Raw genomic sequence first — 25,183 nt, forward strand, 5'->3', positions numbered from 1 at the left:
TGTAATGAGTTTTGTGTTACATTGTAATAATTCTGTGTATATTGAAAGCATTTAATAAGTATATGCAAAAAAGTAAGATTTTCATCATATTGAATAGCACACCAGTAGTAAAGAGAAACTTACGTTTTCATTCAGTGCAAGTTCTAGTTTAAAATATGGCTGGTATCTAGACATGCTGCGTCTTTATAACTCTAAATGAACTGTACTGTAATTTGTAACCACAAAGAAAATTATCTTAAATGGGAACTCTTTATTTGCACTGCAGGTCTCTATACACAACCACTTCATAGAATGGTGCTTTGCTAAAAAATCATAATTATTGCTGCATTTGATATTGATAATTTTAAAGTGACATTTTTTGTAAAAGTATATTTTGGTGAAAGCTTAGTTCTCTTAAAATTGAATCCCAATTAATGCTAGTAACAGGCTTCTCTTAAAATTATTTTAGATTTCATGTAACATTTAACGTGCAAATAAATTCTGGCCTATGCCTTCACAATTTAATCAATTATCTCCATCACTGCTCAAACATGATGGTTCTCACAGTACAGTGTAAATCTTGTTGGGCTTAGTTTTCTGTGTGGAGATTCATCCATAACATGCTGAGGCATGCAAACATGCAACATGGCTGTTACTAGTAGTGACACAGATATTCCATTTGAGCATGGCCAATATTAAACATTATGTATATATTATGTTTGCAGAAAAAAGGAAAAATATTCTATTAAAAATCCAAACTTCTGTGAATTTATATATTTTAGTAAATTCAAAATTTTATTTTATGAGATGCTACAAGAACTGTGAACATTAGAAGACCCTAAGAGGTATTTAAGAACAAACATTTATATAAGTGAATGTTACAGTCAAAGTGTTTTAAAATTTGTTGATGTGAATAAGGGAAGATTTTTCTTAGGAAAGATAAAGGATTTATGGGAGAAAAATAAGATTTGATGCTGGCCCAGTCCAGCAATAATTTTATGACAACAAATCAAATTCAGTTTGAGACCTCTTACATAATTAATAATTGGTGATGGGTCTTTTTTTGTCTCTACTTCCTGACCTCTGCCATTTTTTCTGTTTATACCTTTATTTTAGTCCTCTTGTAGAGAGCCTACTAGGAAGTGTGCCAATCAAATAATCTTCAACATGACAGGTGCTGAACAGTACTGGAAAACTAAGGAAAAACAACAACAGCCTTAAGTTGTTTGTGCAAAATAAACCAAATAATCTATCTAGTGACAGACATTTGAGTATCAGCCTTTGATGATGTATCTGGTTTGACGTTTAGCTCAATTGTTTAATGACTAGTGAAAGGTCATGAACACACTCCTGTTAAACCGAAGTACTGACAGGAACTTGACCCCCCTAAAAGCTTGTCCAAAGCCTTCAGTTTGCCCCTAGATCTCAGGTAAGAGGAGAACTGTGGGGAATTAACTGTGGTATTCCAAAGGAATAGTCTAGATACTGACAGTCAGAAATAACATCTTGCTTTTGAATTACAAACCTGGTGTTGCAGCTGGTAACTTTTTAAATAAAGTAAGAAAATGCAGAAGAACAACTACTGGTTTCCATAAAACAAAGCTATCTCCTGCCTTAACATAACAGCTCATTCAAATTTAGATCTTACGCATACAACTATTATCACATCAGTACACTTCAATCACCACAAAGTGGCATTTTCCCAACCTCAGGCTCAAAAATAGAGGAAAGTTAAAGAAACAGGCTGTTCCAAAAATACTTCAAACTAAATATCTTTAGAAGGACCCAGACATTCAAAATATTATTTCATGTCAAGTCTCCTCTTTTGAACTTTCACTCATCTCTGCTTTAAATTTATAGAACATTTCAGTATAATGAAGCACATTCCAGGAAAGTCATTTGGAAGAAATAGAACATGGATCCACACTCACCTTAATTTGCAACTCTTGGGGCTTGACTGTACTCATTTTCAGAGATATGCCATCATTCTTCACTTTTTAAATTAGAACAATATGCACAGAACTTTAGTAGAAACCTCCCCCACGTAGTTAGCTCATACAGCTGGACAGTTGCTAATGCCCAGGAGAACTAGGCTACTTTGTGAAAAATTTCAGCATCTTTTCTGTCGAGAGTTTTGTCATTCTGAACCCAGTGTCACAGCTCCTGAAGGATGGTGTGTGCCTGAAACTAGGCAGGTTGGATTCCCCAAAACAGGAATTCCAGTGTCCCCAGATTCTGAGTCACTAAACCCAGCACAATTTTCTAGAATTTATCCCAAGACCAAAAAAAAAAAAAAATTGCAGTGTTTCAGATGTTTGTGTTTAATACACATCCTCTGTATTGGAAATTAAATCTCAGTGCTCTTTTCATCTTTTCTTCAGTACGGCTTTCCATTACCAAAACTAACAGTATGCAACTGCTTCATAATGCATAACTGAAGTTGGTTCATACACTAAAAACTTGGATCAGTCTGTTTATCAGGGTCACATAGGGATAGATGCATCCACACATGAAAAATTCATAGCAGCTTCTGATTACAAGAGAATTTCTGTAATACTTATGGTCTCAGAATGGCTTGTTATAAGAATCAATACTTTCTGGGAAAAGCACAAATTGTGTCCAACAGTTTAATTCACTTGTTGCATAACACAATTTAGAAATAAGTCACCAAAAGTCAAGTACAAGCACTCCTTCAAAATCCAAATTATTTAATTGAAAAATCAATGAGAGTTTACTTTTGAGGTTTTTTCTTAAAACTCTACATCACTTAAAAAATTAATAAAGAGGTCGTAGGACAAGAAATAAAGGAGATCAATTTTAATTTGCTAAGGGTTGCCATCATTTTAAAGATGCAGTTTACTAGAAGGAAGAGAGAGAGAAAGAAAAGGGAACTGTAAAAATGGAGACATCCCAGATAAATTGAGGGATAAGAGCATGTCCAGCCCTCCCCATTTTTATAAAATTATTCCAGTCTCAGGTTTTTCCTCTCTGCTTTTGAATGTCTTTGTCTTACTTTGTCTTGAGAATCAGATCATGATTTTAAGAGCACCAGTTCCAGATTTCTGTTTCTCCTTTTCCTGGAAAATGCAGGTTAGTTATAGATTTTTAAGCATACTAAAGGACTGTTGAGAGGGAATTTCCATTATGAAACATTTATACAGATAAGAGGAAAGGGAATAGTATTCTTACAATAAAATCCTAACTTAACACTTCACATTCAAATGTTAAGAACTGTCTTCCCCTCTTTCTCTTTTTTCCTAACACATAGTTAAAATGAGTTTTAGTATTATTTAGGATGAGGCAATAAAATATCAATCATTTGTGCCGTAAGTTGACTATACTGTGAGTTTAGGGAAGTAGTACTTTAAGAAATTACAACTTTGGATTTTATGGTTCTAGCTGTATTTGGTATGGTAGAGGTTAACCACTCTTTACCCATTAGCTCATATTTCATAAGAGAGAAAGAAAAGGCTTTTCTCTCCAATAGCAAGAAATTTAAAGACTTTCATTCTAATCTTGTAAGGCTGTAAAAATATTTAATCTTAGCTATAACTTTTTCTGTCTCATTTCCACTCCCTGGGAGAGCTTGATCTTATTAAGGGCAATCTTTAGCAATTTGCATTTTGCTGGCCTTCCTGCAGTTTGTATCTTATTACTTTAATGAAGTTCTATTTCTGGATATTGAAGGTGCTTGCCTACAGGACTTCAGGAGGCTCACACCTTTTAATGGTATTGCAAACACTGTACCCACTAGCCCTATTTATTAAACCTATTACAATTTATGATGCTGGTGTGTTGTTAGGTCTTTTCTTCATGCTTTGGATTTCATCAGCATATTGATGAGACCAGCAACTCATCAATAAGCCACAATAAAAGATTATTTGTGACTGAAATTTTTGTGCAAGTGTGATAAATTATTTTTCTTTTCCTATTGGTGTGATTGCAATTGTGTCACTGACCCTCTCTTTCTCTCTTCATTCACTTCCCTCTTCTCTCTTCTCTGTCTCTTCTCCCTCCTTCTCTGCACCACTAAAGATGTAGCCTGTTCTTCTACTGATGGAATTCTATCCACACCCTTGCAGGAATTGGATGAAGGGTTGGATTTGTGCAGCCATTGCAGCTAACAGGACGATTCTGAAGGATACTATAAGCCAATAGGAAAAAAACCCCAAAAATCAAACCTCAAATTTGAAGTGCAAACCTGATAGGAATGTGAGGAGACAGTGGTTGATCCTGGAGGGATCACCTAATCAGATAGATTTAAATAGGTGAAAGGATTAGAAAAATAGGATAGGCAAGACAAATAGGGAATTGAAGATTCAGAGCAACAGAAGCATGAAAGGACATAACCTCAGCCTAAGCAATCTTTACTAGCATTTGTAGATCTTTATCAAATATGATTTTGATCATCTTCTGTTAATGGGTTAAATGAAGAATTGAGGGATGCTGTGGAGAAATGTGTTTCCTGCAGACTGAAAGAAGAAGACTTCAAGAGCCCTGTGAGAACTGGAAGTAGATCACCACAGTGTATTTTCCACCAGCCACCTCAGGCAGAAAAATATATGACCATGGTTTGTCAAGACACACATGCAAGATCCCTACTCTTCCTTTTTCACCTACAGTGTCTTTTTTCTTTTTGTTCTTCGTCCTGAGGTACAGCAATGTTAAATAATTTTAAAATGCTAATATCTGGAAAATCAAAACACATACATGTATTAAACTATTAGAGAGCGTCCAAAGGAGGGCAATGAAGATGGTGAAGGGCCTTGAGGTGAAGCCTTATGAGGAGTGACTGAGGTCACTTGGTCTGTTCAGCCTGGAAGAGAGGAGACTGAGGGGAGACCTCATTGCAGTTACAACTTCCTCATGAGAGGAAGAGCAGGGACAGGCACTGATCTCTTCTCTGTAGTGACCAGTGACAGAACCCAAGGGAAGCTGTGTCAGGGGAGGTTTGTGCTGGATATTAGAGAGAGGTTCTTCACCCAGAGGGTGGTTGGGCACTGGAACAGGCTCCCCAGGGAAGTGGTCACAGCACCAAGCCTGACAGAGCTCAAGAAGCATTTGGACAATGCTCTCGGGCACATGGTGCGTCTCTTTGGGATGGTGCTCTGGAATGCCAGGAGTTGGACTTGACGACCCTTGTGGGTCCCTTTCAACTCAGCATATTCTGTGATTCTGTGATGTACAACTCCATTTGGCTTAATAAGCAGGAAGTTAATTCTCTCAATGCAGTCTCAAATAGAAGTTATCCAAAGAATACATTGCTGTTAAATATTAGTCTCACAAGTTGCTTCTTTTTCAGGAATTCCCCAGCATTTTCTGCTTCACCATTTGCAAACATAATAACCAATGCCAGGGTACTCTTTTTACAGAACTTTGGTATGCAGTGCTTGCTGAAACTCATTCCACTTGTTTGCAGCTATATAGTTTCAAAATAATGTTTTAGACCAGAGGAAGAATGAGACAGGGAGGATCTTTTTTTTATGTACAGCATAACTTTTCTTAAAATATTTTATTAAGGATATTGTGATACAAAAGAGCAAGCCCATAGCTGTCTTCTAAATAAATAACATTGCAAATTCTTTTTATTTTATATATATCTCATTAAATTATAGGTTTGCATATTTCACTTTGACCAGAAGAATGTAAAACTGCATATAGCATATAAAGCAATAGCATATAATTTCATCTTGATATGAAATCAATCCTATTCTGGGTGTAGGTTTTTTTGTTTTTTTTTTTTCTTAACTTTAACTGAAAACTTTAGTATATCATTTTAAAAAGTGTAGTATCAGGGTTAACTTAGTGGGAAAAAAACCGGACCGGTTTCTTTGAATCAGATGTTTTAAAAAGGAAGTGTATAGTAGTACAATTGTTAAAATACAAATGTAAATAACTTATTTATCTCCAATTAAATGGCTGTTTCTGAAAAGTGTATGAAGAGCTAGAAAACATAATTGCTTTAAAACCCTGAACATTAAAAGTAACTTTAAAAATAAAAATTATTTCAAAGATTGTTCCTCTCTTTTTAATTTGCATAATATGTGCATGTTTGAAAGATAATACAGCTGAAGAAAACATAGCAGAGGTCTGTAACATTCTGTACATCGAGAAATCATGAGATAATTGATAAGAAGTGCACCAGAACATCTTGCTGTTTTGGTATTTCATTAAGCATGCATACTCTGAACAAGAATAAAGAGTATTTGTTTACTGATATATAAACTGATATTTACTGATATTTGTACTGATACGTATGGAAAAAGACTATATAAGCACTATTCTGGATTAGCTGCCACAATTGTACTCAATAATAGATGAAGAAGGAGGTTTCAATTTTCTGACAAACAGGATGGTGCTTATTTGGAATACAAACCCTTAATTCATAATGTATAGTCCATCTAAAACATGAAGATGAGAAGCAAACTGGTACTTTTACTTAAATTAAAAAAAAAAAAAAAGTAAGAAAATGTTCAGAATGACCATTCCATTAGTAAGAAATTATAGAATAATAAAATACTTGAGTGATGAAGCTGGTGAAAGGTCTGGAGCACAAGTCTCATGAGGACTGGTTGTTTATCCTGGAGAAATGAAGGCTCGGGGGGACCTTATCACTCTCTGCAACTACCTGAAAGCAGGTAAAAAAATCAGGGAAAGGGTTATCAAGTACTGGAACAGGCTGTCCACGAAATAGTTAAGTCACCATCCCTGGAGGTATTTAGAAGTTGTGTAGATGTGGCAATGACTGACACAGTTTAGTCTCTCAGGACTTGGCACTGCTGGGTTAATAGTTATACTTGAACTGTAGCTGATTCTATGATTCTAACCATGGCCTGGAGACATTCCCAATATACAATTTCTCAGCTATAACCATGTAAGCATTGCTGTGACTTTTATGTTTCTGGAGAATGACATTTCTGAAGTGTCCTAGTTTTGGATGGGATAGAGTTAATTTTCCTCCTAGTAAGTGGTACAGTGCTGTGTTTTGGATTTAAGATGACAATAATGTTGATGACTCACTGATGTTTTAGTTGTTGCTGAGCAGGGCTGACATTAAGTCAAGAACATTTCAGCTTCGCATGCTCTCCTGCTACTGAGTAGGCTGGGGGGCACAAGGCTGTAAGAGGACACAGCTGACCCCGATTAACCAAAGTGCAGTTGTGATGCTGTGCACAGCATATAAACTTGGGGAAAAACTGGCCAGGGGTCTACTGCCTGGGAACAGGCTGGGCAACAGTTGGTTGGTGCTGAGCAATTGGTTTCATTTACATCACTTGTCTTCCTTGGATTTAACATCTCTCTCTCTTTAATAATTTCATTTAAAGAATTAAACTTTTCTCAGCCCCCAGGTTTTCTAACTTTTAGCCTTCCAATTCTCTCCCCCACCCCACCAGGGTGTGGAGTGAGCAAGCAGCTCTGTGGTGCTTAGTTGCTATTTGGGGTTAAACAGAAACTAATTCTGCAGTGCATTTTTCTCTCAGCTACAAGTTAGAGACAAAAAGAGATAACAAAGATATACCTTTGGTAAATAAAGACTGTGTTTGATGTGTGTTCTGCTTGACAGTTTAGAAACTGAAAGAAATTTTGGGATCGAAAATCAAGAGCATCATAAGAAAAAAAATATACATCTGACAATTGGAGTGAAATCATTGGGGCAATTAAAAAAAATAAGAGAAGATTTAGACAACTATTGTAAGGAGGAAATATATTCAGTAAAGACAGGTGAGGAAAGCCTAAGACTTTGTAAAAGTCTGGGTTTTCTTAGCATCCATGACATTCAGTACACTTCAACTGGATCAAAGCTAGTATTATATGGATGCCATGAAGATTTTTTGCCTTTTCTTTTATACCCCTGTTATACCTTTTTACAACTTCTGTATTCCTAGTGCTTTTTCCCTACATTCTTAGACTTGTTTTTCAAGCTGAGAGACTAAACATTTTAGAAGCTTCGTAGCTAGGGATCAGTGTGCCCCAGACCCCAAGGTCCTCTCCAGAACACATTCTGTAAACTAAAATAGAACCATCCAGAGGAAGGTTCCTTGGGGAGGGGGGCTCACTTGAGCCTCTCATTGGGGAATCTTTGATAGATCTGCTAATTAGTAAAACCTATAATGTTATACCAGATCTTTGGGGAGGTGGGGGGGGGCATTTCGGCGGGGTGCATCTTGATGCACATGACCTGGACGTGTACACCTAAGGATCCTTAAAATAAATACCAAGGTAAAATCCCTTTTCCCCTTCTAACCGTGTATGACTCCTGATTTTAAGACCAGGAAAAGGCATCAATATCCAACAACTATTGTGTATTAGTTACCCAGTTTAAAATAAATTTCTGAATATTTTTTCCTGATATGCATTTATTTGAGGGTTTTTTTGTCTAACCCCAAATTTAGTCTAAATTTGTATCATGCAAAATAGTTGGGAATGAAGACTCCAGAAACTCCTCCTAAACTGGTGGTGGTTTCAGTACACTTCTTGATTCATTCTTCATAATGCTGAAAGCTGTGATTAGTATTACAGTTTCCCCGCAATCTTTTTTTTTTTTTTTTCTTTTGGAAAAGGGATGTTTTTATTACTAAAAGATCACACTAAAAAGCTTGTTTCATTCACACAGTTCCTTTCTGTCCATTTGGTCAGTTACAATCAGTTTTACATAGAACAAACCCAAGATTTTTTAATCTCTCTTAATGGATTGCATGCAGGTACTAATAGAAATAGTAAAGATTTTCTAATTGACAAAGGTTTAGTGGAGAAAAACTGACAGTCTGGAAGGTAGGAAAATAAACTGGGAATACAGCCAAAACCAACAGCGGTAATATAAAGCTGGGAACTTGGAAGCTACAGGTGTACATAATGAAGGCTGAGGAGAAATATCTGAGTTTCTACATGGTAGCAGGTACTGTGAGAAGGTGTACTTGGCCTCCTGTTCATAATTATAGTTATTAATGAAGTTGACATATTTAAAGCATGTAAAAAACAGTGTCTCAATTACTGTTCATTCCTCAAGCATGAAACAACTATCACAATATGACTAAAAAGCATATGTCCACAGCCAGAGGAGACTGGGAATGTTGCCTAGGTAATAAAATGAAAATGCCAGACCCTTTGATATGCCTTTTGTGTCTTTCCCCTGTGGGTACACATGCAGAATGTGCATTATTGTTTTCTATAGCACTGGGACTTTTGCTTGCAGATGCTTTTCAGTTTTGGACTTATTCAGAAATCATTTAGTGACAGTCATCCCAGATGTATAACTAACCAGCAAGTGGCAACAGAGTAAACCAAAAAGTGCATTGTGTTTTTCTCTGCTGTACAAAATGTAACATTGTTTCTCCTAACAAATGAAAAAAAAAACCAAACCAAAATTAAAAACCCCAAAAAACTAAACTAAACAAAAGAGACCAAACACCCTCTCACACCTCTCCCTCCCCCTTCCCCCCCAAATCAGGTCAATATTTGAAACTCAGTCTCTTACACTATATTTGTATTTTAGTAATAAGATAATTTTAAAAGGAAGTTTGATATTTCTGAGCTTAGTTTTAAAAAATACTGCATATATTTTATTAGAGTCTGCAAATATTAAAATCAGAAATCATCTTATAATATTAATCTCACATGAGAAACCGCTAACAGTCTTGCAGATCCTAAAATTGTTCTACAAAGTTTGTAAAGTGCAGATACTTGTTTCAAAGGATATTTCAGATATAGCCTATGCACTCACAAACTGAAAGAAGCCAGACCAACTGAAAACTTTTGCAATTCCCACCAATGATCTTTTTCTTCCTTTCTTTTTTCTTCATTGTTTTCATATCTCAGTGATTGTGTTTGAGCAAGGTTCTTGAATACTACTTAGCACCTGATGCATCAAAGGAACACATTTCAAGAAACAAAATATCTTTGTCCTTAGTACTCAGAATCAAGGAACTGAAAATAACTCCTTACTAGGTTTTTATTTCCTATCACTAACTGAGCTACATCAAGAGAGATGTTACACTGAGATATAAGTCAAGCTCGTCACACAGTGAAGCTACCTAAAGCATCTAGGCACTCACCTCTCAAAGAAAATGTACCTTCTATACTATCTGCCAGTGCAGTGCTAGCAATTAGCTGGTTCCCTCATGGTTCAGTACAGAGCTAACAAATAGCTGGTTCCTTCATGGTTCATTTCAGTTCATAGTATACCTCTGCCAACAGGCAGATTGTCAGTAAGAACAGTCTAAATTTAGTTTCTGATGTCTTTTAGGGCTTGTGACAATATGCAGAATTTTTTTGAAGCACTAATGCTGAGTTTCATTGAAGTGGTATGATATACACTGTTATGGACCAGTAAGAGTTAAACTATTTCAGTCACTTGGCACATTTTGTCTAGCTCTGTTAAATGGATCACTGATTTTCTAGTGGGCACAAAACCAGACAAACATATGGACAACATTTATAGGCAATCAGTACATTTACACTTAATTTGAGTATCTCAGATGACTAATGAGGGACAGACTTAAAGCCAGAGATTTCCAAGCTGTTGTCCATACTGAGATACCAAACTGCTGTTTCAGAAGACTTGGCCTTTATGAATCTGTTGCTCAAAGCAATTTAAAACCAACCATGTGTTCATATGTTTCTTGTTGTCATGGTTCTTATGGTTCAGACTCATTAGTGTTTTAGTTTAGCCCAGGACTAAGCTCTGGACATGAATTTCTCAGTCATCCTCGCTTAATTGTGCTTTGCCTTACAGTGGTCTCAGTGCACATAAATCTGATAATTTTTGAAAGAAACTGAAACAGCAAATGTGCTAATGCTCTCCATAAGTCCATAAGACCTAATGCTCTCCATACGTCCAAAAAATAGCAAGCCGCTCCCTCCAAACAAATGTATAGTTTGCAACCAAGTCTCAGTACACATTGTTTCACTATAGGGTTATCTGTGTTGCTTGCTAATGTAGCATTACCCTTAGTTCAGATGTGCTATAAAATATGAGTGAAAACGACAGAATTTTTCCTTTTTTAGTTTTGGAATCTGAAGTGGATTTGGATTTCTGAAGTCTTGTGCTCTGATCAATGCATACTATATTTACATGAAATGTCCCCACTTTGGACTTCCGGTGAAGTACCTGCATAACTAAATTTACAGATCCCTTTACAGAACATTTTTTATTCAAGTAAGAAAAGCACAGAAATGTGACCTAAAGTCAAGTATAATCTGTCACTAGTAACTAAAAGTCTGATTCTATCCTGGCGCAAGTCAATCTTAAATGCTTTTACTCCAAGATTGGATCAAAAGAACCTGAGCTTCCTATCCTTGTACACTCATTTGCACTCAAGTCAAATGAGTGTTAAATAAACTACTGACACATTTTCTAATGGAGATATTTTAGTGTCACTTTCTGCTGATGTAATTTTCTCTACCTAAGTGATTTCAACAAGTGTGAACTACCTTTTTATCAATTCTCAATGTATAATATTTCTGCAATGCAATTCTAGGACTCTATTTTTGTTTTTTCTATACCTTTAAACCATTCCCATAAAGATTTATATCACTGTAGTGAAAGGTACCTATTAAACTGTAGGTGTTTTGATCAGTTACAGGTATCCGTATTGCAAAATCATACATAAGTAGACACTGGGAGGGATCTCTGGAGATTGGTTAGTTCCCCCTATCCTGTTTACAGCATGGTCAATTATAACAGGCTGGTCAGAATCTCATCCAGTTGGGATTTTGATAAACCCAAGGATGGATACTTCATATACAGGCAACCTATTTCAGCCTTACCTTTAGAGTAAAAAAGATATTCTTTACATTTTAATGGACATGGCTTTATTTCAGTTTATGGCCTTTACCTCTTTGACTGGGGTCCACTGTGTAGCGAGAAAAGTCTGGCTCTGTCTTTACTTGCTGGGGTGCAGCAGGGGTTAATGTGCTGGCACCTCAGATGGACACACAGTTGGATTAATTTCTCAGAAAAAGTGTGATAGTTTTCTCCATGATTCTGCCCTCTTTACACCTCCTTATTTTTGTGTATAGACTGAAGAGGGCCCTCTGCAGCTCTAAAATATTTATCAGAAGGTCTCTCTAATCTAAATCTGTTGCACCCTTTGCTTGACAACTGAGTCTATCACTTCTTCACTTGATTTTGGTTGGTCAATCTGTTGTCAAAGATACTTCTGTCCCTTTTGATCAAGTCAACGCCACATCTTCCTAGCCTCAATCCTGTGAGAGGGTCCCATGGTCCTGAAATATGAAATTCTGTTATCAATACCAGTTTTGTAAGCAGTTGTTGACCAGCAGGATTTATCCACACCCTCTCAAGCACTTTCTCTCATTGTCAGGATTGTAGAGAAAAACACTGGAGCACCCACGTCCTTTATCATGCTCCTGGAGACATGAAGTTACCTGTGGTGTGTTCCACGTCTGCACTGGCCATGTCACCGGTACCTACATGGAAGAGCAGCAAGAGGTGATAGTCCCAGGGCTGGACAAGCCTTGGTAGCCTCACCATGGCATCCCAAATCCAAGCCCTTAAGCAATCCTACTTAAACAACAGGTAGTACTGGCAGAAGGGGGCCTTCATTCTCAGCATGGAGTCCCCTGGTACTGTCACTTGCTGTTCTTTGTTGTGCTCCTGAGTGCCTCAGGCTCAGCTGGTTTGGACACTTTTTTGGCATAATTCCCAGTCCCTCATCTGCTAGAAGGACAGTGAACCTGTTCTGCATATTCATTAAATTAAAAAATATGATAAGATTCATAAATTCTTTTCAAGTTTTGTTGCTTCTTGGTTTCACCTCAGGGGGAGTTCTGATGGAATTCTCTTATAGTTTTTTTCTTGGTTTGTTTGTGGGGTTTTTTTTATTATTCCCACTACAGAAGGTCTAATAATTCCTGCATAAAAATTTTGGTATTATTTGGCATTTCCTCAATTAGAAAAAAAATAAGGAAATAAAAAAAAGAGGGAGAAAACATAGGCGGAATGCAAAGAATTACTTCATGTCACCTCTGTATCTCAGTCATTCTTGTTCTCCAAACAGTCAATGGTTCCACTGATCATGGGTGAATGAGTGAAAGCCAAACATGAAATTCAGTATTTTTCCCAGGGAAATTGCAGTGGAATTTATACTTCAGACTACATTATATGTATTTGTTAAGAGAGTGAGTCTACATTAATATGGTGAAGCTTTTACTTCAAATAATCTGCTTTGCCTATAAACAGACACATATTTCTATATGAATTAACCTGAAAAAGAGTACTAGGTAGAAATATGAGAGATACAGAGTCTGACTAGAGCAGAATTACTCTGGATGGAAACACATTGCAACATTCAGGGAATTGTTGGCTGGTGTTAAAGCTGTACTGAAACAAACATAGTAATGCATTTATGCAATATAGCCATTCCAAGTCATAAATTATTAAAAATGTTAGTAGAGAACTCTAAATAAGCTTTCTTTAGGTATAACAGATTGTAGTGGGTTGAACCTGAGTTGATGGACAGTCTTTTAGACTAATGATGCTTCTCACAATTTATATATTTAAACCGTGTGGAAAGGCGGGAATTTCCTTTCGTTCCAGCTCGCCTCCCGGAAGGTGAGGGGGCCTTGGAGCCTCTGGGCCCCGCCGGGCTGGGCCAGGGTCCTGTCCCCTCCCACCTTTTCCCAACTCTGCGGCACGGAGCCTGGGTCACTGGGGGGGGAACTGTCCCAGAGCCGCAGGCGGCTAAAACCAGCCAAGGACTGCCACACAGCTAAACCCAGCCATGGACTGCCACACATCTAAACCAGCCAAGGACTGCCACACAGCTAAACCCAGCCAAGGACTGCCACACAGCTAAACCCAGCCAAGGACTGCCACACAGCTAAACCAGCCATGGACTGCCACACATCTAAACCAGCCATGGACTGCCACACAGCTAAACCCAGCCAAGGACTGCCACACATCTAAACCAGCCATGGACTGCCACACAGCTAAACCCAGCCAAGGACTGCCACACATCTAAACCAGCCAAGGACTGCCACACAGCTAAACCCAGCCAGGGACTGCCACACAGCTAAACCCAGCCAAGGACTGCCACACATCTAAACCAGCCATGGACTGCCACACAGCTAAACCAGCCAAGGACTGCCACACATCTAAACCAGCCATGGACTGCCACACAGCTAAACCCAGCCATGGACTGCCACACAGCTAAATCCAGCCAAGGACTGCCACACAGCTAAACCCAGCCAAGGATTGCCACACAGCTAAACCCAGCCATGGACTGCCACACAGCTAAACCCAGCCAAGGACTGCCACACAGCTAAAACCAGCCATGGACTGCCACACAGCTAAACCCAGCCATGGACTGCCACACAGCTAAACCAGCCATGGACTGCCACACAGCTAAACCCAGCCAGGGACTGCCACACAGCTAAACCCAGCCAAGGACTGCCACACAGCTAAACCAGCCATGGACTGCCACACAGCTAAACCAGCCAAGGACTGCCACACAGCTAAACCCAGCCAAGGACTGCCACACAGCTAAACCCAGCCAGGGACTGCCACACAGCTAAACCCAGCCAAGGACTGCCACACAGCTAAACCAGCCATGGACTGCCACACAGCTAAACCAGCCAAGGACTGCCACACAGCTAGACCCATCTGGCGCGGCTTCCTGGGACTGGCAGCTCCCTCTCCTCTCCACGCGGGGCCAGCGGGAGCCAGCGGAGCCTCCTGTCTGCAGCCAGCACACCTCGTGCCAAACTGAAGAGGACACCATGCAGCCAGCAGCACAAAGGGAGCGAGGCTTTCTCCACCGTAAAGCCTGAACAAGGACACTCTTCAACATGGCGGTCTCAGAGTCAGAGAGGAAGAGAAGGTGAGTCATGTGAGAAGCTGAAAATGGCGATGGGAGAAAAGAGGGCGGTGCCGCGATTCTCATGTGTAGCTTAAAAAACTTCTTGCATGCCATGGTAAGAAACTGTGATATCACAGACTGTTTGTCTCTTTAATCCATTTGGAGTACGTGGGGGGATGGAAAATTCATGTGTGGCCCGTGAGGATTGTGAAGAGTGCCTATGCCAGGCTATATAGAAGCAGTAAGAGGCTTTTAGAGACTTGTGGCAAAGAAAGCCTTTGTGCTCAGCCCAAAAGAACTCATCCTTAAAAAGATTAATAACCTCATGTCATGGGGCTCATGTTTTGCACTGTGAAGGAACTGTGAGATTTTTCCATGGGAGAGATGTTTTACACCACAGCAGATTGTTTCTTTCTGGGCGGGTCTGCTGTTGGTGGCAGTTTGGGAACCATGTGAACCAGAAGAAAACTTTTTTTTCCTTAAGCATAAGAGAGAGACTTTTCAAGAGCTGCAACACTGACTAAAATCCCATGTTCTGTTATCCTTTGTGCGAGTTGGGTAAAAGGAGAGAAGTGCTGGAAGTGGGGGGGTTTGCTTTTATTTCTTGATATTTCTTTTTACTTTTAATTCTATTAGTAATAAAACTCTTTCTTTGTACTGCAACCGTGTAAGTTTGAACCTGTTTTGCTTTCTCCTAATTCTTATCTCACAGAAGGAAAATAAGTAAGTAATGGATATTTTGAACCAAACCACTACACAGATCCAAAAGAAGATGAAGATGCCTAACTACTTTTGAAGTCTTGGTATCGTTTCTCAAAGAAGCAAATGCGTATATAATTACTGCTTCAGAACACTTCTGGTTAACCCCAGGTTCTGAGGGGTGTATGTGCAAGTGTGTCCCTGCCTAGGGCTTCAACAGCCCTTACAAAACAAGTATGAAGGCAGGACTTGAAGTAATGTGGGAGAGTAATGAGGAAATAATCAAGGGCTATCATGATTATTTTGAAAGGAAATTTTGGTCAAGAGTTTGATTTCAATCAAACCCATATCTGGTATAATCTTGCATTTTCACAATTCTGTAATAGTCTTGCAGAAATCAATTAATATGATTACTCACTGAATGAATGAAACATTTTCCCAGTACTTTCAGAATCAATTCTTCTGTAAAAGGATAAGCTATTAGAATTAATCTTGAAAATTACTTTTTCTGGGAAATATCTCAGCATATTTCAGATTTTTATGTTATGCAAATAAAACAGATTCTATACTACCACAGTATATCTTTAATATAATTTGGTTTTTAATTTTTTTCTCTGAAAGAGGATAGCTAAGCAACAGAAATAAGAGCAACTGACTCTTACAACAAGTAACTCAGTGCCTGGTAGTATAGGACCTGGTAAATTGTCATGGGTGTTTTTCAGCTTCCTCTTTTCCATTGTCATGAACAAAATAGGATAAGGGTCAAATGATAATGAACAAATAAATAAATAAATAAAAATTGCTGCGAGATATGGACCCTGGGTAGGGTCACCTTCCAGTGGTTGTTTCCAGGGGTGGGGCATTCACAGCCTCTCTCAGCAACCCATTCCTGTGATTCATCACACTCACAGTAAAAAGTTTTTAGTCAGAATCCTTCGAACAGAATTTTAAAATCTAAAGGAGGACAGATTGCAGAACTCTAAAGTTACTAAAAGAAATGGGATAAAAATTCTTTCTCTGGGCTATTTTCCCTTCCAAGTGCTCTGTAATTTTCCCAGGCCTGAAGGTTTTAAGTAGAGGTTAGCAGCTAGAGAGACCTAGTGAAACTAGCAAATGACCTCCTAGCCTTTGGATGACCAACATTAATAGATAACTTACCAGTTGAACACATTTTATGTGAATTATTTCACATTTTTTTAATACAAACAGAAAGAAGAGACTGTTCTTTATTCCTGCAGAACTTATCTTGTTTTGAAAGAGACAACATAGCGTAATTCATAATTGATGGAGTAGGAGTAAAATTCACATTTTCTCTAGAAAAGCAAACATTCAGGTGCAAAACTATTTCATATACTTTAAGCAAAAGAAAATACCTTTCCTACTGTATGGAGAATTTATTCTATATTTAATTAATTCTTCCAATTAATTCTTGTGTGTTGTGTGGCAAGGACATATATGCAGCAAGCTTTCAGAGACTGATTGATGACCTATGAATTTCACCATTTAACTTATTTCAGAATAATTTCTTTGTGGACCCATACCTTTCCATGACCTTCTGCTCTATAAATCTGCTAAGTACATACAATTATGTACTTCTCTGCAGCTAAATGTCCTTTTGTAGAATTCTCTTCCTTATGAAACATGCCATTTTTTGCATTTCCAAGTCTCTGTATTACCACTGCCAGTCTTTTAATGCCTTCAAAGGTACAAACTCTTCATTCCCCACTTCAAACATAATGTTAGTCTCCATATAGTGCACAAATCAAATTTAGGGTTATGCTTTCCACAAGTAGGCCATGGTTCTCCAGCTTCTTCCTTATGTTGTGAAGTTCTTCACTTCTTTCCCTGCTGTCACTGATTTTCTCCGTCCAGCCTCCTCACTGTGGGCAAAACTTAAAGTGCACCATCTGGGACTACCTTCCTGTATCTTTACCACATTGATTTGCCTTCTGTTCACAAGTCTCACTGAAAAGCCAGTCTTTAACTTCCTCTTAATCTCCATTTCCTCCACTTTGTGATAGTTTTATTCAGTTCTATAGAGTATTTCAAATTCAGTTTATGAAAAAAAAATGGCTTTCACTCTTATGGTATTTACTGACATTGGTGATTGAAGCTACAAATTTTTATATATGTCTGCACCTTCTTTCAAAAAAATCAAATTGAAGCATGTTAAAATAATGTCATAAATAAAACAAATAAATGGAAATATGATACTTGTTTGCCAAAATCAACTTTCAATTAGATGAGTAAGGTGTAAGATTTCATAATCACTCTGTCCAAGTAATGTAAAATATCGCAGATCAATACTAAGGACATTATCCTAAGTCAGTAAATCAATAGTTAATTTTGTGTATTCCAATGTCTTTGACTCAATTGGACTTATTAGAGCATAAAGGAGTACACCCAATAATGACTAAGTTTTCAGTCTTTTTACTGTTATACTCACTGTAGTACAAAACAGAGGAGGGAGGCATTTCAATAAATCTTAAAAAAAACCCTTTTATTGAAGGACTATGAAGACTGTTCCTTTTTCTTTTTTTTAGTTAAATATAAGTGGAAGATGAAATATCTCAGGGATGGCAAGTCGAATCTTCAGGGCAGCACAGGGAGTTGTATTAGCAGCAAAACTTTGCCGAAGTACTGCTGCAGTTGCTAGTTTTTTAGGTGAACTACAGCTGCTGTATAGCTCTTTTCTGGGATGTGTAATTGGCAATATGAGACTTATTTGTCCAATGGCACATTCACAGTTTCACCACATAGTAGTTCAATGAAGTCAATGCATAAGTTTAGTCACATACAAGTCAGCTTGAATTTATTTGACCTGGGAACCATTGAGAGCTTATCATTTGTTATGTACGCTGTATGACATTCATGTTATGTGGTCTGACTTTTAGCTAAACTGAGGTTTCAGAACAACATCAGGGGCAGCACTTGGTTGCTTTATTGAGAGCTAAGAGAATTTCCACTCCCATAGAAATCTAGAAACTTCATTGATGCAGACCTATCTAGCCTTTTATTTCCTTGCGTCAGACCACCTGCTATCATCACCTAGGAAGAAGATCCTCCTGAAGCACCTTGAGTGCCTCTTGATGTTTTAAAATCAATTATAGGTTTGGGAGATCATTCTTTTTCTTTTCTCTATTTAGCATAAAGTACAGAAAATTCTGTTTTATGAGGAACTTAACTGTAGAGTACCAGTTTAGGAAATTGTTTTAGGTTAGTCCAAAGACCTGACTAATTTCTTTTTGGGTAACATAAGCTGTTAACAGTTAGCTACTATGTACTTTAGTCCTCAATGACAGAGTTCCTTTCAAATCTTTTCACAATTTATGCAATGAGCTAACCTACTTGTGTGTTATGTTCTTGAAATTTAAACCATGGAATAGACCTCCTGTCTGTCAATTCTATTTTTTTTGTTATAAATAAAAATTTAGTTATAGTCGCTCTCCATCCTTCACATAAGCCTTCCCTACAACCCAGACTTTTAGTTACTAAAAGACCTGAATTACTGGATTTCACCTTGTTATAAGTACTCTTTTTGCCCCTACCAATTTAAAAACAGAAATCAACCAAGAAAATATTTCTTCTTCTAGTTCAAATTGGCATTATTGTCTGTTATTTTATTGGAGAGCTCATTTCCATAACATTAAATTTTATTGAAAGGGAAATAATTGTCCTTTAAATCAAGTAGGGATAAAGAGTTAACCATAAGGAGGACAAGCATTATCGTACAACTGTAACTTTACCTACATTTTATATATTTTGTTTTACTATGTGGTAAGTACAGAGAAATAATAGCTTCCAGAAACAAAGCTCTGAGGGAAACATCTATTATCATTTTCTGCATGGATATCCACATGCACTGAAGTGACAGGATTTGCATTATAATTTGACATACAGAACAGCACCAGCAAAAACTGAAGTCAGAGCTATTGTGAAGCTATTATTACCTTTTCTTTTTTTTAAATGCAAACCCCAAAGTAATGTTTTATGTTATATAGACTATATACATGATCTGATCTCATATAAATCATTAGGGACAACATATCTTTGTGTATTGTCCCTCCAAAATACTTTGAATTAATTATTTTAATTTTTTAAAGAAAAATTTGCAAATTATTCTGATGAAACCCTACCATAAAGTAGCCATTATTCAAATGGCTGGGCATCAGTATACACATGGAAGATGTGAGTGATTTCCTTTGAATCACATGATTTGTTTTATTCTTTCTTCCTCCCCTTTCCTTTGCTCGTTAAACGGTTTCAACCCACAAGTTTTCTTCCGTTTGCTCTTTTCTATTGTCTTCACCAATCCATGGAGAGGATAGAGTAAGTGTCTGTGTGGTCCTTAGCTGGCAGCTGGATCAACCCATCAGGAATGTCATTTCTTGTGCCTGTTCTTTCTGATGCATTCTAAAGATAACATTTTTATCTAATTTTAAGGCTCTATATTATACCATATTACCAACACAAAAGATGAAGGATACATTTTGCAAGTGTCATTCTGACAATGGTAATTCACCCTTACCTAGAAGAATGCATCAAAGGTATTTGACCTGCTGGACTGCAGAATGGAGCTTTTATTAGCACACGGGTAGCTGACTAATTATTCATGAGCCACCAGAGGGTCTAATATGACTGACAGTGGCTTGTACTGTCATATAATAACTCGCTGGTATGTAACTGTTGGGTAACTGGAATTTTCAGATGCAGTAGGAAATCAGAATCTCCTTATGCTGATGTAGTTGTGCCATTCAACTCTGTATTTCACCTATCCTGATCTTCCACCAGAGAAAGTTTAGATTGGATATTAGGAAAAATATCTTCACTAAAACGGTGTCAAGAGTTAGAACAGGCTGTTTAGGGAAGTGGTTCAGTCACTATCCTTCTAAGTGTTTAATAGGTGTGTACATGTGGCATTCAGGGACGTGGTTGAGTGGTGAACTTGGCAGCGTTAGGCTTGATGTTCGAGTCAATGATCTTAAAGATCTTTTTCAATGTAAATTATTCTGTGATTCATCCTACAGTTCAGTTGTTTAATGCCACCCACTGCCTGGAGAGCCAAGGTAAAGTCTCTGAAGTATATGTTGCAATTAGAGCATATCTTGGAATTCTTTCTCGCATTCAGATCTTTGGTCTTTGACTTGTATAATAAGGCTGCTGTAATATACCTTTGGAAGAAAATGGTATTTGATGCAGAAATTATGAAACTCCTGCAATCTCCATCTGTTTGTAAATCTCTCTTCATTATGCTTCAGTTGCTTCCTATCCTCTAGTTTTTCACCTTTTAGAGGAGGATGAAGACAGCCTGTATTGTTAAAAAGTAATTTTCTAGGGGATTGTTAATTCAGTATCTGTTCTTTTACAGCTGTTGTGGCTGAAGAAGAAGGAATGGGTCTTCTTCCATTTTTAGGAATATATGTTAATTCATTAATCCTCTTTGTTGATCACTGAGGAATCTTGATGTATAAAACAGATAATATGATGTGGAAAAATTTCAGTACTCTTTGATAATGAATACAATAAGAAGGACATATTATGTGGAATAACATAGTCATATATAAACTGAATAATGCAATCACTTAGTGAACAAGTCTTTCAGGTCCCTTTCTATGTTCAACTTAAAAGATGATCCACATGAGAGTTATTTCAGAAACTTATGTAATAAATGTTAGTTTAAGAAAATATACTCTGGAGAAGAACAGAGAAGGAGAAATGTAAATATTTAATAGAAATGCATTATTATTACTATAGCAAAATAATACAAGAAATTCCCTATTTCTTTTCAAAATAACTTTTCCACTTTTCAGAACACATTCTGGTTGGGGTATTTTTTAGCGAAATAGCAAAATTATGTTGCTCTCAAAAATGCCAAAGAACAATCTTGTAATGAAAAAAATACTGAAGATTTTTTATCTGTACATTAGCCAACATCAAAATTAATCCTTCCACATAAATGATTGCTGTAATGTTGACAACATAGTTGAACAATTTTGAAAAGGCCTGAAAAGGATCAGAGTCTAATATAACACCTTGCCATTAAGTTTCTACAGTATTTTTTTACTGTAGATACTAACTATATCCTCACAGGTATTTTGAATGTAATTTCTCAGAAACAGCGAGTTTGTATGAATTTCACTGATTTGCTGTGCTGTCTTCCAAAATGGCATAGGTCTGTGGCAAACAAGGTGAGAAATATGTAGGAACTACAGGACAAAAATAAACACAAATAAATCAAGAAAAAAAAATGGATGAAAGATGTGAAGAAAAAACTAGTGTTTGAAATTGCAGTGAGCTACCATTCTTTGTCATGTTAAATTTTGCCCAAATTATTAAATCAATACTTCAACTCATTTGGTGAAGCATAGACAAAACTCTCAGGGGAACAATATATTCACTTTATTAAAAATCCATATTTTTCTCCATTTCTAATACCTTGTTTTTGGGGGAGAATGTTTTTTAAGCTGCATGTACAACTCCATTTTGTCAGTCTCAATTAAAGGATCAGCTGCACTGTGTTGCATATGTTGTTGTAAGTTAGGTTACATGTTAGGTTATACAGGCAGTTAGGAATAGCACCTGCATTGTAGGCATGAAATTTATTTGTGGAATGCTCTGTAATCTGATTTTAAGATGGCAGTATGTGTCCAGTATGAGATTTTGAAATATTAATTGCAGTCTACTGGTTGAAAAATATGCATTTACAATAGCACCCAAAGGCAGTAACAAAAGTGTCACAAACTCTGTGGTCTCCATATCAAGCATTTGATTTTGTCCAAGGTGTGGCTAGTTCTTGAAATATGTTAAAAGCCCCTCAAAATACTATACAATACAGAAAGTGTTCTAACTGTGAAAAAAAGAAACAACTCTGGAAATTAGAGTAGAGAATTTGAGAAAATTCTGTTGAAGCAGCTAAGTTTGGTTCAAGTTTAGGAAATAGTGACAATTGCAGTTTACCCTCCGGATTTGTCAGAAAGAAATGCAATTTCTTTATGCATGTACTAAAAAAACAAGCAATCAAAAACAAACAAACAACCGCAAAAATGACAAATCAACCAAAGAAACCAACAAAGCAAACCCCTCAAAACCCACACCTCTCATACACTTCAGGGTTTCTGGAACTGCAAACACCTTCAGGAATAATGTAGCAGTCAGTGGTACCTACAGGGTTGTTCTGTTCTCCCAAAGTGGAGATTCAAATGATGGGCAGCTGAATTGTGGACTGTGCTGCCTACATCCTAAATGATCTTTGGTTGGTGCTTAGATGCTTAGCTCATACCATATAGAGACACCTACATTTAGGCTTTGTAATATAATTTGAATTCTACATTTATCAGTTTAGTATTCTCACAAATGTGCTGGTAGCAACTAGAATAAGAAAGAAAAAGCTGTCCTTTCTTCCACTTTTTTTTTAACTGATAATTTCTCTGACAGCCTGAATGTTTCTTAAGGAAAATATTCTTACTGTATGGTCTTAGTGTCTCCGTTGAGTACATTGAAAACAAATTGCTCCCTGACAGATTCCTGGAAGGAGTGACAGAGAACATGGGCCACCCCTGGTGTTGAAGTTTACACAATGTCTGTCTTCTTTCCTCTCATGGAGGAATCAGGTGATAGAATGATTTAATTTCTGAGAAGATGTAAGTTATTTTTAACACATTTCATATCTCAGGAACTAATATAGCTGAAGAATTTTGAAAATAAATGCTGAAGTACTTGAAGTAAATCAGTTTTTTTGGGTAAGATACTTTTTAAGTCCCTTTGAAGTCAGAGCAACTGGCGTAAATGAGTATTCCTGTCACTTATAATGAGGTAATAAACACACCTAGTAGAAAATTTTCTGTGCCTTTTGAATTCCCTGTATAACCACATTGAACCAATAACTGCTTTTAAATGATAAAACATTCCTCTTTCCCACTGCCTATAAAATTAAAAATAAACAAAAATACCAGTGACTGGAAAGCATGATTATAAAGCCCTTGATATGTGGATGTACGGATCAAGAGGAGGTTTAGAACTCAGAAAATATTGCCTTAGATTTTAGAAATAAAACTTAACAATCATTTTAATTAAAAAAAAATATTGCTACTTACCAGATGCAGATCAACACATGTAGAATTGTGTTCACAAGCATTGACTATGCAGTCATCAATGTCTTGCTCACATTTCAGTCCTGCATATCCTGGGTTGCACAAACAATAGAAGCCATCGACAACTGCAACAGAGATAATACTTCAGTACTAAGAGTCATAACAACTAATGTAGTAAAATTAGTAAGTTACAGTTATGAATACTATCTGGAAAATATTAGGACCAGCTTTACTTAAATGTGTGAACATGTTAAAAAATCGAAATAAATTAAATGTGATCTCAAAATATCTTTTAAATATGAAAGCAGATTCATGCACTGCATTTTACTTAAACAATGGAAATATTTTGATTCAAGAGTTATAAATAAATGAGTTTAAAAAGTTACGTAATTTTACAAATAATGAGTAACTTTCCATCACAAAACTGTCACAAAATATGTAAGATTCTATCTTTTAAATTATGTCTAAATGAGATGTGGCAGTTAAACGTTTGGTTTGTTGGTTGTTTTTAATGTTGTTGTTGTTGTAAGGAATTCCTCATATTATACCACTATATTAAGGGAAAACTTACTTGAGTTGAATTTTTCTATGATGCATTTCTTAACAAGATAATGATAGGAATCCTGTCTCTTTTTCATCATTAGTGATCCACATGGAGAGGAATCTTTGGAGTGCTCCATCCATATATGGAGTTCATGACAGCAGTAATTGCACTTCTTGCAGGCCTGCATTTATTTTAACCTCAAAGGGGTCCCTGGATTCTTCATTATCGCTGAGATTTACCATAGAATCTATTCTGCCATTGTGTCTGTACACACAGCTGCTACTGTATTCATTAAACGCTCTAAGTCCTTCAGCACAGGAGCATTATTCATGTACTAAAAGCTTCCCAGCTTCCTTAGGATTCCAGCTTTCTGCAGTCAGTGCACATAGGGTAGAGGAACTAAATGTCTGCATGATAAAACTCAAGCCTGGGGCACCACAAAGACAAGCTGTTCCCCAAAAAATTGGCACTTTTTCAGCATGAAGAACTTTTAATACATCTCATCTAAATTCCAGTTCAAAAATATCTCTAAACCAATGTAGACCACATAGAAAACATCTGTAAATGTAGTAGGAAATAGTCTTTACTAGATAGAAGATGAAGTCACTCACCTTATTGCCAGATAAGGAAAGACAGTCTTTTTAAGATATTTTATTGAACTGATTTTTATTTTTATTTTAACTAGGAGAGTTTTAGACAATGATGTATTTAGTAATTTGGGCTCAGTAGGTTGATTAGATCTTCTGCAAATTTTTCTAAAAAATTGCATTTTATGGAAGTTCTTAAATCATCATTCTTTTTCTGAAAAAGGATGTGAGAAAACAGGAGAGAGATGTAGAAGAAGAAAAACACAGTTACTTAGTGCTTAACGTGTGGACCCTATGAGGAAAAGTTGGGTCAACCAGGCTTGCTTTGTATTAGACCTCAAGGAAGTGTTAATAGTGAGAGGGCTATATAACAATAACTTTAAGGATAGTTGCACAAATGACAAAACTGAAATCCTCTTAGTAGTGCTAGGAGGTATTATGAAGCACTGGCCAAAAGTTACAGCT

The 25,183-nt window shown here is 37.0% G+C and overlaps 1 protein-coding gene across 4 annotated transcripts in view; it reads right to left on the reverse strand.

The window, feature by feature from the left end:
* The window catches only part of EYS (eyes shut homolog), an 860,563-nt gene that overhangs the window by 498,945 nt on the left and 336,435 nt on the right, over window positions 1-25,183 (reverse strand). For all 4 annotated transcript variants that reach the window (XM_048297572.1, XM_048297571.1, XM_048297573.1 and 1 more), the window contains one exon: window positions 23,591-23,712. In XM_048297572.1, the coding sequence (XP_048153529.1) occupies window positions 23,591-23,712 (122 nt within the window). The remainder of the gene's footprint in view (window positions 1-23,590; window positions 23,713-25,183) is intronic.

The sequence above is a fragment of the Corvus hawaiiensis genome, chromosome 3, assembly GCF_020740725.1.
Source record: "Corvus hawaiiensis isolate bCorHaw1 chromosome 3, bCorHaw1.pri.cur, whole genome shotgun sequence".
Classification (NCBI taxonomy): domain Eukaryota; kingdom Metazoa; phylum Chordata; class Aves; order Passeriformes; family Corvidae; genus Corvus; species Corvus hawaiiensis.